We start from the raw sequence: 15,087 nt of genomic DNA on the forward strand, positions 1-15,087 counted from the left end.
CGTTGCCGTGTGTGCTCGGAGACATGTGGATTTAGTTTTTATCCAGTTCCAAGTATGAATCCGGGATTTATTCCGTATCTAGCTACAAGCACACCTGTGATAACATCTCGAATTTATGCCAGACTTGCAGGACAGTTGAAAATTATTATTAGTGTACACTCGAATCCGGTAAAAATCTTCAAATGCAATTTTTTCTTATATCCAAATTTTGAGAGTTTTAGGAGCATTCCAGATATTGTTTAAAACATTTCGACAATATTAAAGGCATTGTTCCTTGGATCACTGTCGGACTAGAATATTTCGATATCGAATACTCTGCGAAATGATTGATTTTAATTGCACGTGCGATCTCCCTAGATTGATATACCCGTTAAGCCGGTGTTACCTGACTATGCAAGATTACGGGACATTGAATGCTAAACACCGATCACAGACCCGTGTAACTGTCTGTACCTGTCACAGGTAGGCCTATTGATTAAACACCATAGAGATTAACAGTATTTCAATGAGCCGAGTTCCTTAATCAGACAATTCACAGTACCACTCCCAGTGGATAAGGGGTACCGGTATTGGTAATTGTGTTGCACTAAACGCAAGTTGGAATGGTTGGTAATGGTCCATGCCTGTGAAAATTATAGCTATGCCAATGGAAATCAATAATAACATGCAGCAGAACGAGTGTAATGACTAGCAATATTTGTTTGTGATTGTTTTTATGGCTAACTTTGAAGTTTGACATCAGCTATCACCTTTGAGCATTAAATAACCCCATCTGTACAGAAAGCCTTGAAAGTGCCAAAGCATCAATCGGAGGTCGCTACTCAGTTTCAATCATGAATCTCTTTTTTGGTATGTCAAAACAGGCAAAACACACTCCGCACCAGGATAATCAATGGAACGTTTAACACATGACTAGCTTTTAATAACAAAAAATATCAGAAAATGTAAGGGACATTCACAATAATCTTTCATGCAAATTAGCAGGGTCAATCAAGTCAAACTTTAGAATTCTACGACACCGAAAAGGCAGAGAAGTGTAGATAGATAGACAGCGTAATAGAGGTTCTACAGCTTACCTTAGATTTCGTCGATTCACTTGTACCTGTATTGATAACGCAAGTTTACACACAACTTCATGCAAATATATGCAAGTATACTCATGAGCTATCTACGCTTCTGTTGATAGCGACAGTACAAGGCAAGGCGGTGTTTCATATATCCTAACTGATATTTCGAAGTCAATTCTAAATATTGGGTGTGAGACTGCAAAATCGTCTGGACTGTGAAAACCTACTGAAAAGTGAAAGCTAACAATTCAGGCCAGATATGATATATGCAACGGATGATACATCCATACATGCAGGCTTGCTATGAATCGAAGTAAGAGCAGAGGACAGAGAAGCGATACCTCACCAATAGAACATGCATTATTGCATATATTATATATTATCCGCTCAATGTTGACAGCGCTCGTCTCGAAATCTGCAAGCAGTTTGTCACGGACAAACACAATCTATTGCCAGGGCCGGATAAATAAATGGGCATGGTTGCGACAGGACAGGCATCTGACGTCAGCTTATTCAAAATATCATCACTTTACCCTCTAAACGGGAAAAGCTGTATGACATACACACACCTCTGCATTTGCCAGACGCAAACAAATCACAGAGTACCCTGATTACTTGCCTATTGGGAGGCCACTGATGAGAAAAAATGTTCCTGTAGTCACTGAAAACGGATCAAAACCAAAAACCGCAATTTTTGCTTGATATTTATATTATATATTTTGGTACCCATCATGAATGCTAGAATATACATAAGCTCAGTCGAGTTGCGGAAGACTAAGAAGCAAAAAGCTTCAAAGAATCGTCGATGGTTGCGAGTCAGAGGGAAAAAACAACATAAGCCTTACACACAAAGTGTCGACTACTTCAATATGAACTAAGGCATTACCATAACCTATGCTAACAATACAGATCATCCACAAATGTATCCCAAGATTCCCAACTACGATGAACATCGAACAAGCACATTGCGGTAAAATTACCAACAATAGCAAAAGGACAAATGGAATAAAAACAACAGTGTCCGAGTCCTTCATTCTACCTTGTAAACTATATCTTTATTTCAAGAGTCTTGAGGATTGCTTAGCCGAGTAACATGAGATGTACAACTTACCAGCATCACCTGGCTTCCGACCCACGTTGTCCAGTAAAAATTCAATGCTTGGCACGACCTCCTGTTCCCTCTCGGCCTGGACCGGTAAATTGGGCAGTTCAAGGGCGGCGTCCACATTGTCCGAGAAAAACCAATCACACTGAAAATCAAATGCTCATTCAGGGTTTGATACAAAGAAGCAATCTCGAAATCGCTATAAAGAAAACGTTCGTTACACAAAAACATAGACCTGCGCATTCAAGATTGTTAGATGACAAAATAAAAATTGAACAAAAGCAAGTGGCGAATAACTCGGAAATTACAATGATCGACTAATCAGACAACACAGGTGTGGACGTAAAGTATGAAAAATACAGAAGTTGAATGAAAGCAAAATGCATTCTGCGTGATACAAAGCAAATAATATCTTCGTCCGTTCATGCTGGAGACAATACTCGGCACTTTGCATGCGAGCAATTACTTTTTTGGCGTATTCCCATTTCATAGTCTCTTGCTGCTTTTTTTCATCTTCCACCAGTGCGTTGTACCGGAGCACCGCACTCTTGCTTTATAATCTTTCGCAGTACGGTGCGTAATTGTGACCGACATCCCTACTAGGTATATGGCGCATTTCGTATTGAACACATTCATATTCGACCAATAGTTCAGATGAAAATTGCAATTACCAAAGGCATGATATCCGCGGATTTGTAGGGACTGAAGTGACAAACGAAATTGCGAAATTGGATTTGATAGAATTTTGAAAAAATTGAGGTGTGGCGAACAGGAAAAGAACCGTAATTCATTGTGTCTCGGCGTATAAGATGCGTACAACCCATAAATTTCAAGTTACTATCGAAGGTGTGACTAACAAAAGTGTGTCTTGTATGTTGTCTATTTATTATGGTTTGTGACACCTATTTCTAAATATCACTTTGGTTCCCAGAAATTGTGGCAATCAAGCAAGCAGGTGGTAACAAATTATCAACGGTCCATATTCTAAAGTAGCGCGTCAGCCGCTGACCGATCTACTTCTTACTTCTATACCTTCACTAAAAATCAAGCGCAGTTACCATCCCAGAAACACTACACAAAACGCATTGCAAAAACGTTTTTTTTTATTTTCATGAACTAGGTACGACGGAAAAGGCGACACTCGACCTTACAATAGGAACGATAGAACGAAAAATCTGTGAATAAAAAAGGGAAACAAATCACCAGTCTCAATAGAGTAGACGTAAATTACTTTATGGCAGAAAGTACACACAGTCGGAAAAGTATATATGCAATACACCAACACTGATCGCGAGGGCACCCAGCGCTGCTAGCCGGGAGCCGTGTCATACTTCAAATACAAAAGTCACAAATACTCGGAAGGAAAAAACGAAACAGATATCGAAGTAACGCACTCAGCAAGCAGAAAGCTCACTCTCTTAAATAGCGGCGTTAGGCCACTAAAATGACATCGGCGTGTATTATCCTTCGAATGCAACGTGACATGTGTACTCGCGGCGATACTGACGGCATTTTTATTTTGCGCGACACCGACACACGTCAGACATGAAAACTTCGGACAAATGCCGGTATCTCTTCGTGTTCTCCGCCGAAAAAATCATCTGACTGTCGCCGTCGCAACAGGGAAAAGAAATTGACGATTAGAAATGATAGTCGATGAAACAGAAGACCAGGGTTGTAATTACGCGACTCGAGTCGCGATTTTTTGGTGACTCAACATCACTCGAGTGATTTTTTCAAATGCGTAAAATGACTCGACATATTAACTCGACTTGTACTTGTAATGCGAGCCATTCTATATCACTCGAGCAGAGTTGAAAAAAGTGACGTGAACCGGATTCAACTGTATACTGAACAGTGATCATAATGATTTGGACTCGGACTCGAGTCAAAACACTATGACTTCGACTCGACCCTCTACTCACTGACTTGGACTTGATTCGGCGGTGAATTGAAAATTACTCGACTTGACTCGAGTCAAAACTATAAAAGTGATATTGACTTGTGATTTGGTTACAACCCTGCAGAAGACCCAACAAGCAGGTATCATGAGAAAAGCAACACGTCGGTAAAATTGCGTCTCTGTACCGATTACGAGTTTTCTTCCAATAAAAAGGGATAAAATGTTTTAGTCTTTACACCTATAACAGGTGATATTCTATAATTTTCTGATTTGGAATAAGAAGTACAACAGCAAAAACTTAGTACCGGTACACTAAAAGATGAATCTAACTAATTGTAAAAACTACATCCATACATTTTCTGGCCAATTCATATCAGAAATGTTATTTCGACCGCTAGTTGCTACATGAAACAAGCAAGAAACAAATTTAAAACGCAGTCTTGTGACAGTTCCACAGCAACATAGGCTATATCATCACAACATCAAAATATACAAACCAAATTCAATCACAATAACTTGATTGCTACTGGATTAAAATATTCCACCCCCAGTAAGATCAACCCTAAACCACTTTCCACCCGAAAGCAATGAGCTGACAATGTGACAATCTACTCGAGACGACAACACGTAGAAATATTTGTCACATACGATCTACACGAGTTTTTGAAGAAGGTTTGAACAGCATATTAGTGAACCGTCAGCAAGAAATTGCCACATATCATATATAAATCAACATGGCCAATAGCTTCCGGGCGAGAAACTAAGGTAGGCGATAGAAACCTGGAAACACTTGCAACACGAGTCACCACGCAAAAGGCAACCTGAAACCACGAACCTTACAAAACTTACATGATCTATAATACTCTCGATGATTCTGCACTGATCCGACATGTCCGTCACCATGGTGGCTGTATTATCCCCGGCCGTGTAGTGCACCAGAGTAGGACCGAAAACAATGGCAAGATTGCGCACTTCCATCTGGAGATAGAAATTCGCCATTGAAACCGCTGACAAATGCAGGAACTGACGTAAGACTTGACACAATGTCCTCTTAAATCATAGAACCAATATCAAATATAATATATTACAAAATAACAGTATTGAACATAATTTATAGCTTGGATGGGTTACTATGTTAAAATTCATGTTCTGAACTTGTGTCTACCAAGAGAATTTGACTTTGAGGTTGCTTTATTTTGTTTCACACAACACCCACAAAAGGCAATATACAATATACATGTTGTTACACTCGTTTTTTTGAAATTCCCCATTCTCTCTAACGATTGCTCAGTGCTGTCAGATCGCAGAGTTTACTGATTCCAACAATCGCTCGTGGCGTCTCATATATGGGTTGAAGGTAATAAAGGCAGGGTTGTAATGACTCGAGTCACGATTTTTGTGTATTGACTCGACCTCTACTCGAGCCATTGTGCATGACTCGAGACTAGGACGGGCAAGACCGACATTTCATTGTAACTTCGAATAGTAAAGTCACCACATTATTGGTATATCATCACTCAATCCAGAAACTTGGAAAATAGGGCCAGAAACTGTTAGGACCGAGGAAAATTACGATATTATGAATGAGAGCCATACAATGTCCCTCGAGCATAGTTGGAAAAGCAGACTGAACACAAAACTGAACAGCGAACAAAATGACTTGGACTCAGACTCGAGTCACAACACCATGACTCGGACTTGACTCGGTGGTGAATTGAAAATGACTTGACTCGACTCGAGTAAAAACTATAAAAGTGAGATTGGCTTGTGACTCGGAACCTTGTGACTTGGTTACAATCCTGAATAAAGGAGTTTATCAACAATTTGTGAAATTATAAATATATCTGTCACACATCACAAACAATGCCCCCGTCACAATGCACCCTGATCAGAGGTGGTCACTGGTCAGGCACGAAGTTCTACCCTTTTTCGGAGTGCTAAAGTTGGTTTTGCCTACCTTCATTACTTACTCATGCGATTATGTTTGACTACTTCCACATGTACTTGACAGGTAACAGAGAAACTACTTTTTACACTTTGTAGATAATATATTTAAGATGTTTGCATCACTTTTATGAACGGGGTTGTCATGGCAACTGGTCAAAATAGGCCCTTTATCATAGTAACCTACTTTCGGTAGCAATTTCAACTTCCACGTGACATTAGTTTGACATGTATTGGTGATTAATAACTTGTAATTGAATAGGACTTTACACTGTTGCATCTTTACCTACTTGAGTATCAATGTCGACTACTTTGACCACTTCAGGTCATGACAGATAAAAAGCGAAGCCAACTGGAAAAGCCTCGACTCCAAGGCCCCGGGTCGACCACACTCACCTTGTTGAATTCGCAATGGTCGGCGACTAGCCGAAGGTGCAAGATTAGAAACTTCAAAGTCTCGTAATGCGGCCCGGGCAGCATGTGTACTAATTTCCGCAGACTGTTCAAACGGTCCTGGGGGTTAGGTTGCCGATTCGCTTTTATGAAGTCGTGATAGAGCTCTAAAAGTAAAAATAATAAGACAGTGGTTCTCGAAATGTGACATGCGAGAGCTTTTTAGGCGTTTTTCAATTGTCTTTTTGCAAAATTGTTGCATTTTGCAGTAGCATAAAACATGATGTAAGAATTACTTCAGTTGTGCAACATTTATAAGTTGGTAGCAGATTCACTAAAGAGACAGTCGAGCAACCCATGACAAGGCTGCAACGGCCTAAATCACCACTATAGTAAGAACGAAGCAGGATAAATTTTAACTTAATAGAAACAAAAGTGTAATCCTGAATACATAAAGCATGGATTCATAGCAATCGAATACGGAGGATAATGTTGGCCATAGTGTGAAGTTTGTATGTGAACCCTTTTCAACGTGGCCATAAGGCCCAACTTGTTGGAACAGCTTATGCAGAACAGATACATCTACCAAATTCAACAGTGTTTCTTGCTATTGGCCGGTGTAATGGTGTAATATAAGTCAGTACAGTTGAGTAGAAGAAGTCATTCAGGAGCTAGGTGGCTTAGTAGAAAAGAAATGAGCGGTATGCCATTGGAGAAAGTTTGAGAAACACTGTAATAAAAGATAGATAAGTAACTCACAGCAGTGGGTGCCAAATTCTGTGACTAATGCAGTATGCACAGCATCGATTAACACGAGGAAGTTAACTTAACACTATGGACGACACCAAATAGGAAAATTACTCATCGGTACGAAATTGACTCAATTACATTGGATTTTAGAACGTGACAATGCTCTCGCCCGCAAATTTGCATAAGCGATAAAAGCACTCCTCTATTGAAATTTCCAGACATCGCACAATGATCAGCAAAGCTTGCAGGATATCAAAATCACATTACCACGATGGGCGCGACTATAGCAATCCAATTCCTAACATCACTACATCACGTCGGAATTGAAAGAGTTCAGTTGGATTTTGAAAATACAAAATAAGTCAAACACCAGGCCAACGCTGACACATTTCAATGGTTTGGACAAAAATTGGAAATATCAACATGCAAGAAGCAATAACAAGAAATACCAACTCTATTTTTGATCGAGACGGAACTCTACAGGACACATAGAAAGATAATTAATAATTAAGTTGTACCCATTATGGCTATTACACGGATAGAATTGGACTTTCAGCTGAATCGATTTTTAAGCATCAGAGTTGGCAAAAGCAGTGTAGGAGTGATGTTGAAAAATTCGCACGCAAGCAAGCTTCGCTTGTAAGTAGGTGGATATGAATCAGGCTACTTCAAGCAACAATGAAACAAAGCTTGATAGTAAAGGCTCAGAGTGGCAACGACTCATCAGTGTTCGAAAATAAGGTTTCTAAAAGTTTACAAACACAAAATCAAGTCAAATCTGGGGAAACTGATGCTTTTCGACGGTTTGGACAATAATCAAAATAACGCAAGACACAAAAACAAGCGACACGAATCCTGTTTTCGAGGGAAAATGCGACAATAAAGCCTCACCGTTTGTGAATAACGGCTCCGGGAGCTTCCGGAAAAACGACTTCAGCAGCGACGACATAACGTTCAAATCTCGAAACCTCTCGTCCTCGGGCCGGACCGAGTCCACCCCGTGGTTGTTCAGGTCCTCTTGCAGCGCGGTCAGTGACGCGTTGTTGCCTGGTACGCGGTATATCCCGGTGAATTCCAAGCCTCGCTCTTCCACAATGCGACAGCACAGCTCCACGATGAACGGGACAAACTGGGATAGGCGCGGAGGTCGAAATAAGATTTTCATGACGGAAAAACTAGGGTTGTGTAGTCAGCTCACTTTACCACCCACCATAACATTTTCAATTTAACGACTCCAGAAACAATAAATAAACCTCACTCCAGCTCCGACTCCTAATATTTTCAGCACTGAACTCCAGACTCCCCTGTAAATCTACCCGAAAAATTATACGTTTGGGAATGTCAGCCTATGTGAACAACTTGATAACTTCTGTAGCTGCAAGGACGCTTTTTAACAACACTTGAACTTCTTACTTGAAGTAAGCACAATTTAACAAATTACAACTCCAGCCAGTATACTTTTCCCCTACTCCCTACTCTAAAGGGTGTTACAAAATTTCTGTAACTCTACACGAATACACAGCCCTGGAAAAACTCAGCTCCTCACCTCGTTTGAAAGAGACGGCGGGCAGTCTTCCAGATGCACTCCGAAAGTGCCGTTTAACGCGAAAGTCTGGCCGGTGCCGAATTTTTTGACTATTTTGTTGACGCTGCCCCTCCATTTGAATCTGCGCGATCCGTCCACTGAAAACAATGCAACGTTTTCACACCGTGGAATCGCACTCTTTGACATCGCATAACCCAGATACAGGTACTATCGAATCGGTCAGTTCAGTTGGCAAGAGCATACACTATCGAGTGTAAAGCAATCTGCTAAATTGAAATATCATACCTACAATAACTTTATCTTGTATATTAATTCACTAAAAGCTTTTCGAACGATCATCAGCAGTAGCAAAAGTCAATAATCCGGTGAATGAAGTTCGAAATGTAGGAAATGTTTTTTCTGTGTGACCCATTACTATAAAAAACAAACAACTAGTGGACAGTGTGGTACGACACTGACTGTAAAAGTGTCAGCCGAGAATATTCGGGTTCATTTCAATATGAGTATACCAGTCCAGGGTTGTAATCACTCGACTCGAGTCACGATTCTCTAGCGACTCGAGTCATTACACATGACTCGAACCAAGTCATATGACTGGAGACTCATATGGCCAAGACCGACATTTCATTGTAATTTCGAAGAATAGTAAAGTAACCGCACTATTGGGATTTCGTCTATTGGTACTGGTACTTGCAAATGCGACCAGAAACTGCTAAAAGTAAGGAAAATTAGTATATTTTAAATGCAAACCATTCGATATCACCAAACAGAGCTATAACAAGTGGGTTTAACAAGACTTCAACTGGAAACTGAGCAGTCAACAAAATGACTTGGACTCGGGCTCGAGTCATAATACAATGACACGGACTCGACACTCTGTTCGCTGACTTGGACTTGACTCGGCGGTGAATTGAAAATGACTAGACTTGGACTCGAGTCAAAACTATAAAAGTGAGATTGACTTGTGACTCGGAGCCTTGTGACTTGGTTACAACCATGGAATATACTATTCAATTGTATATAAAAGTGTACTGTAGCCTACACGACGGCAATAGGTCAATTTGTATCCCATTTCCGACAAGTTATGACTGTTTGCATCTAAAATCTGCACCGTATCGACTATTTCACAGAGCTGGTTCTCCCGTTTGTGTCATTTTACATAACATAAATGACCAAATATCAGTTCCGACAATGAAGTCCAATTGAAAAAGAAAAACAATAACGTTACACACCGTCTTTCACTTGTAGGTTGTTTTTATGGCTCGGTTTGGGCGACCTTTTCCTCGCGCTCTTCTTGTCCGATTTGGGGCTGAAATAAAATCAGGTATATCAGAATAGAACCAACCCGAATTGGCTCGTTATTCGCAATGCGGTTGAAAACAAATGGCGATTACGTCACGAAATAAATTTGACAAGCACACAATTTACGTGTCGCACCGAGCCCGCTCCAACCCATGAGCATTGTGCAATGTGCCGGGCCAGGCAGAATCGATTGTGTCGAGCAGTCACACGAGATATGAATATGAGCATTACATCATTACTACAATGTGACGCGAGGACCGAAACTTATCACTGCTGCTATAACGTTTTCGGACTTTGCTCAACAGGAAGCGACAATGAGTCAAGCCTGTCCACAATTCCAGGTCTTTATTAGGCCGGTGATATTTCACTTCGAGACAGTGACTCACAGATATAAGCCTAAGGAAACGTCCTCGTAACTACTAATTGCGGAATACGGCCGCAGAGATCAAAATCAAAAAATCCGCATAACGGCGTTCAATAACGTGGCGTTGCTTGCGTAGCTCAAGCTCTTTACAATCGATACCTCACAATGCGCAATTCACGTATAAATAGCCAGATCTTGGCACTTATAGTTAGGCGATTGATTCAGTGACGTCAGACCTTGTTCGTACAGTGCTGCGGTGCTTCATGTGCTTTACAATCAATCACATAGCGTGAAATAGATCTACGCATATACTCCCACAAGCTGATATAAGTCAGCATCAAGCACAGCCAATTTGGGATACATTTCAAGCGTAGAAATAGGTGTTATGAAAGATCAAATCGTTAAATGGAAAATATAAATAATATTCCTGTTGTAACGCATATAGTCTGCAGTAACCTCGGCAATCCGCATGTATCTTTCCCGACTACGTTTTTCAGGGCCAAGTACTCGACATGTTTGTTATATCACCAAATAAAAAGTAATTTTTTCGCAAGATTTTCATCAGTGGCCGTTTGACAAAACAATCCATCAGTAACCTGTAAAGGAAAGTGATCATCACGCTTGACAAAGACAGCCGGCCACAACCTCTGCAGACTGCAGTTTTTGACTTAATCGGAATAACATACGATAAATCCATCGAGGATTTCGAGAAGACCAGATACCAAAGAAGACACGTCGCGCTTTAACCAACCTTCCTTCTGTGAGATGTTCATACTGCGGCCCAGACAAGGCCGATTTACCGCGCATCTCCGGCGAATAACTGGCGTCTGACACGTCGCTATCCTCAGCGACCAAATGGTCGCGAATAGGCGAATACGATTTTTTGGGCGAAGAATTGGAAGTATACAACGCCTTGATCGTACGCTGGATCCTCTCCGCCATCCTGGTGCCTACACCTGGATTAGTCTCGATTTGGGGTTTTTCAGATTTTTTACGGAGTTCCGGCGATGCCGTTTGTAATCCGGTTAACACTTCCTCCTGCTGCACTATCTCTCTCAACTTAACGCTAGAATCGCCTGGGACCAATTCGTGAGATATCAACACTGGGCTCGAGATGGTAGTGTTGGCGTCTAACACAAAACCCTGTCTTTTACGGCCGCCTTTGGGCGAACCGGTTGGTTTCGAACGTAACTTCACCCCTGAAAGCGGAGAACCATTGCTGGCAGGCACGGGCGGTTTGTCGATAACTATCGACGGGCTGGCTGACGGGATGCTAGTGCACGAGCTAGCGTTCTGGCGTTTTAACAACGGCGATGGCTTGGACGCTGTTGAATAATTGGCGCTGCTACTACTGGACTGTCTCCGCGAAAATAACGGGCTTTTTTTCTTTTTATTAACCTCCGCTTTTGTGTAGTCGTCGAAGTAAGTCGGATTGCTGTTGGAACGAAACGGCACTCGCTGGCTTTTGGCGTTCGCTTTTTTACTCTTTTTATCGTTTTTCGCGGCTTCCTTGGGGGATATTTCGGCTTTTTCCAGGCTACCGTTACTGTTGCGCGATTCCTTTTCGGTGGGCTTTGAATCGTGAGCGCAATCGTACGCGGCGGGCGACGAGTGTCGCAGCGGCTGGTCCTTGTTCTTCGAGCGTAGAAAAGCGTTGCTGTAGTCGTGAAACGGCATCAACGACGATTTTTCCGGGTTTATTCGACGGTTTTTCGGGTCCAATTTGCGGCAGTCTACGTTATCGCAACCATAAGTGGTACTATGTATTAGCGGAAGCTAAACCGACAACCTTGAAATGATACAGGCGTCAAACAAGTCCCCGAGTAGCCAAATTCCTCCGATAAATCTGACATACTTTCTTTAAGTGTCTTGACGAAGTAAATTTTGATATCAAAGAAACCACAATAAAAAATGCGGTAAGGCAATGACACCTGCAACAAACCTAGTAGAATATTCTTTGGGCCATCGCAAAAATACGGCTTTCTTGTTCATAATTATGGCTGGGCAATATTGATTCGGTTACGCTAATCCATATTGAGCATTCAATTCTGGCGACTCGAGTCGAATGAACAACGTTCATGAGTACTAAAATTTAACGCCTTAACATTGTATTGAGACATACGATACTGAAATTTCCCACTACCGGAGCCTTGAAACTTCGATACGAGTTAACATATTATTCAAGATATGTAGCACACGGCTAGCCATGTTCATGGAAGATACAGTTCTGTGTATAGTTGTAATCGAACTGCGGTGTTATCTCAGATTGCTGTGACATAGGCATACCATGACGAAAAATTAGAATCAGTTTACAATCGGATAATATATTCATATTGACATAAATTCGAATGTCTTTGGCCGACACTCATCAGGGATAATCGTCAGCAACTAGGACAGAATTGGAGAGAACATTGTAGATTGTAGGAACAGTTTATAATTAAGTAAATGTCGTTATTTTGTGTTCATGGTCGTATACAAAGCACATATTTGGATGCTGCAAGTTTGCCTTACAGTGATGACCACATAATAAGAGGTACTCGAATACTTGACTCTGAAACGATTCACTCAGGCGCTCAGGTTACGGCCATTTTATGCATATTACGCATGATTACATAACTATATCTAGTGCACTGATGAAAACAGCCAAGTAGCAGATACTTAAGGATTACTCAAGTAGATTAGTCACAGTCAATGAGTCACTTGGCCCCTGATTCACAAGTCTCCACTGAAAATGTTTTCAAATCATCCTACAGGCTACCACCTTACAGTGTGGTCTCCAAGTCTCAAACTTGCAGAAGGCTTGCGGTGAAGCGAATCTGTCTCTCCCTGCCTGTATCAGAGTAGAGTTTTGGTATAATTTTACAGTTCTCTCAAAATAACCCCACCTGCCATTTCAAATTTAGATTTGAAGAGACCAAAGATAGATCTACCTTAAGCTAACTAAGATTGTATATTGATATATCTCACAGTTGCAAATCATACGACTTACTTCAAACACTATCTATATCGTAATACCGATGCCTAGATTCTGATTACATTGAACTCCTTGCTCAATCACGAAAACAGCCATAGCTTACAAAAAGGCATCTCAGCGCCTAGAGCCCTAGTGGATCAATCAATATTTTGAAGATTGAGCAATATCAAGTTCATTTTTCTCTCGGCTCATAACGCTGTTACCAAAGTCATACCTCACACGCAAAGACAGGTTGACACGTTGATCTATTGCATGAATTTTTCACATACTTCCACAAAATGAAATCGATATCAACAGTTCTCAACAAATCTTTGAACAGATCCCATCATACTATGTTCTAATATGTGACTTGTGAACTAAATCCAAGTTTTAAAACCGGGGTAAGTTTCTTCAGACAAGACCACTAATTCAGAACATGCAGATCCGACAATTTAGCAGTGGAGATGTTTCAGACATTTTCAAAGTGCTGAAACATTGTGAACATTGCAACAGGTTATCTTAGACTACACCCGTCCATATATTTAAACGTGAATTTTGTATACAGTAGCCACACAACCAAATCTCTCGTAAACTGAGATGCCAAGAAAGGAATCGGACTGTGGATTACCAATTACAATCTGACTGACCGTGCATGCCATTACAAATAACTGACGCTATCTCTCAGCTTACCGTTACCATCATTTGAAAACAAGTAATGCCTCGTTCAAATCTTTCATTTTGGAACCTTATCGAACGAAAACAACTGCGTTTCGATCAAGACAACACAAAGGGAGACAAAACATCAAAGCTACAAGTGTCTGCGATACAGTTCCTGCCATTCAACTGCTGACTTACATTCCTCGACAGAACACTTCCTTGCAGTGAGCGACCCATGACAGGATGTGAATCTGCTAGTTGCAAGCGTTACTTGCGGCATAGCCTTCCTTTACAAGACAACTACAACAAACTCATCGAATCTCTAAATGTTGCTGTCCATCTAGGTATCAGCGCAACACAACTTCAACCGACATCAAACTTAGAATGTGCCGATTACTACATCGATTCGCGCAAAACTCTATACAGTCCCACGCAATCACACTCGCTTGATTTTGCGTGCTCGACAGTATTACAGCAGGAAATGAGACACAGGAAGCGCTGTGACACCATCCCTACTGGCGCGATGATCGATTCGACGCGTCTATTGAAAAGCGAGCGTGCTACCATCGACCAGACCCCTCGTTGAACGTCTGATCGAGTGAAATCACATAATGCGCAGGCAGGAAGCGTTCACGAATTTTTACGCAACGACCGAGAGTAACACTGCGGAAGATGCATTACGCGACGCACGGTCGTGTATTCGTGACAGCGAAAACACTAAAAGATGATGCGCGTCGAATCAGGACAACAGCTCGGCTGATATCGGTTCCCGTAGAAATATCGGCAGGCTATCGACCACCACCAATTATCTATTATTATCTATTTCTGTTTTATATGAGGGGCCTTCGGAACTGTTTGATTCAGCTACGAGAACTGAAGCAGTTAACTTCTCGTCGAAAACGCCATAACGTTGCGATTCCTGAACTACCGTAACACGGGGTGACTTTAGCACTGCCGGGTGCCTTTGGCCGAAAACCAATATTCGTTTCTATTGCACACAGCGAACAATATATCGATGTATGAGTACTTTGAGCTATTGTTTAGGAACAATCTGCATCAATAGAGTAGTATTAATGCAAATTTCATGTTTGATACAACACTTT

General features: G+C 41.3%; 1 protein-coding gene and 2 long non-coding RNA genes across 4 annotated transcripts in view; 1 reads left to right on the forward strand and 2 right to left on the reverse strand.

Moving 5' to 3' along the window:
- The window catches only part of LOC145452878 (uncharacterized), a 193,675-nt gene that overhangs the window by 110,412 nt on the left and 68,176 nt on the right, over positions 1-15,087 (forward strand). The gene's annotated exons all lie outside the window — the stretch shown is intronic.
- LOC145452854 (uncharacterized) overlaps positions 1-15,087 on the reverse strand; it is a 44,814-nt gene that overhangs the window by 2,556 nt on the left and 27,171 nt on the right. For both annotated transcript variants that reach the window (XM_080330989.1, XM_080330988.1), the window contains exons 21-27: positions 9,941-10,017; positions 8,709-8,845; positions 8,054-8,291; positions 6,416-6,579; positions 4,925-5,053; positions 2,179-2,317; positions 1,077-1,102 (exon numbers count right to left, since the gene is read on the reverse strand). In XM_080330989.1, coding sequence (XP_080187115.1) covers positions 1,077-1,102; positions 2,179-2,317; positions 4,925-5,053; positions 6,416-6,579; positions 8,054-8,291; positions 8,709-8,845; positions 9,941-10,017 — 910 coding nt within the window. The remainder of the gene's footprint in view (positions 1-1,076; positions 1,103-2,178; positions 2,318-4,924; positions 5,054-6,415; positions 6,580-8,053; positions 8,292-8,708; positions 8,846-9,940; positions 10,018-15,087) is intronic.
- Positions 1,219-2,172, reverse strand: LOC145452879 (uncharacterized). Its single transcript, XR_013919574.1, has 2 exons — positions 1,747-2,172; positions 1,219-1,700 (listed from the first exon to the last, which is right to left on the reverse strand). It is a non-coding gene; the product is annotated as an uncharacterized LOC145452879 (long non-coding RNA).

The sequence above is a fragment of the Botryllus schlosseri genome, chromosome 12 (assembly GCF_051294905.1).
Source record: "Botryllus schlosseri isolate E-star chromosome 12, Bs_hap1, whole genome shotgun sequence".
Lineage (NCBI taxonomy): Eukaryota > Metazoa > Chordata > Ascidiacea > Stolidobranchia > Styelidae > Botryllus > Botryllus schlosseri.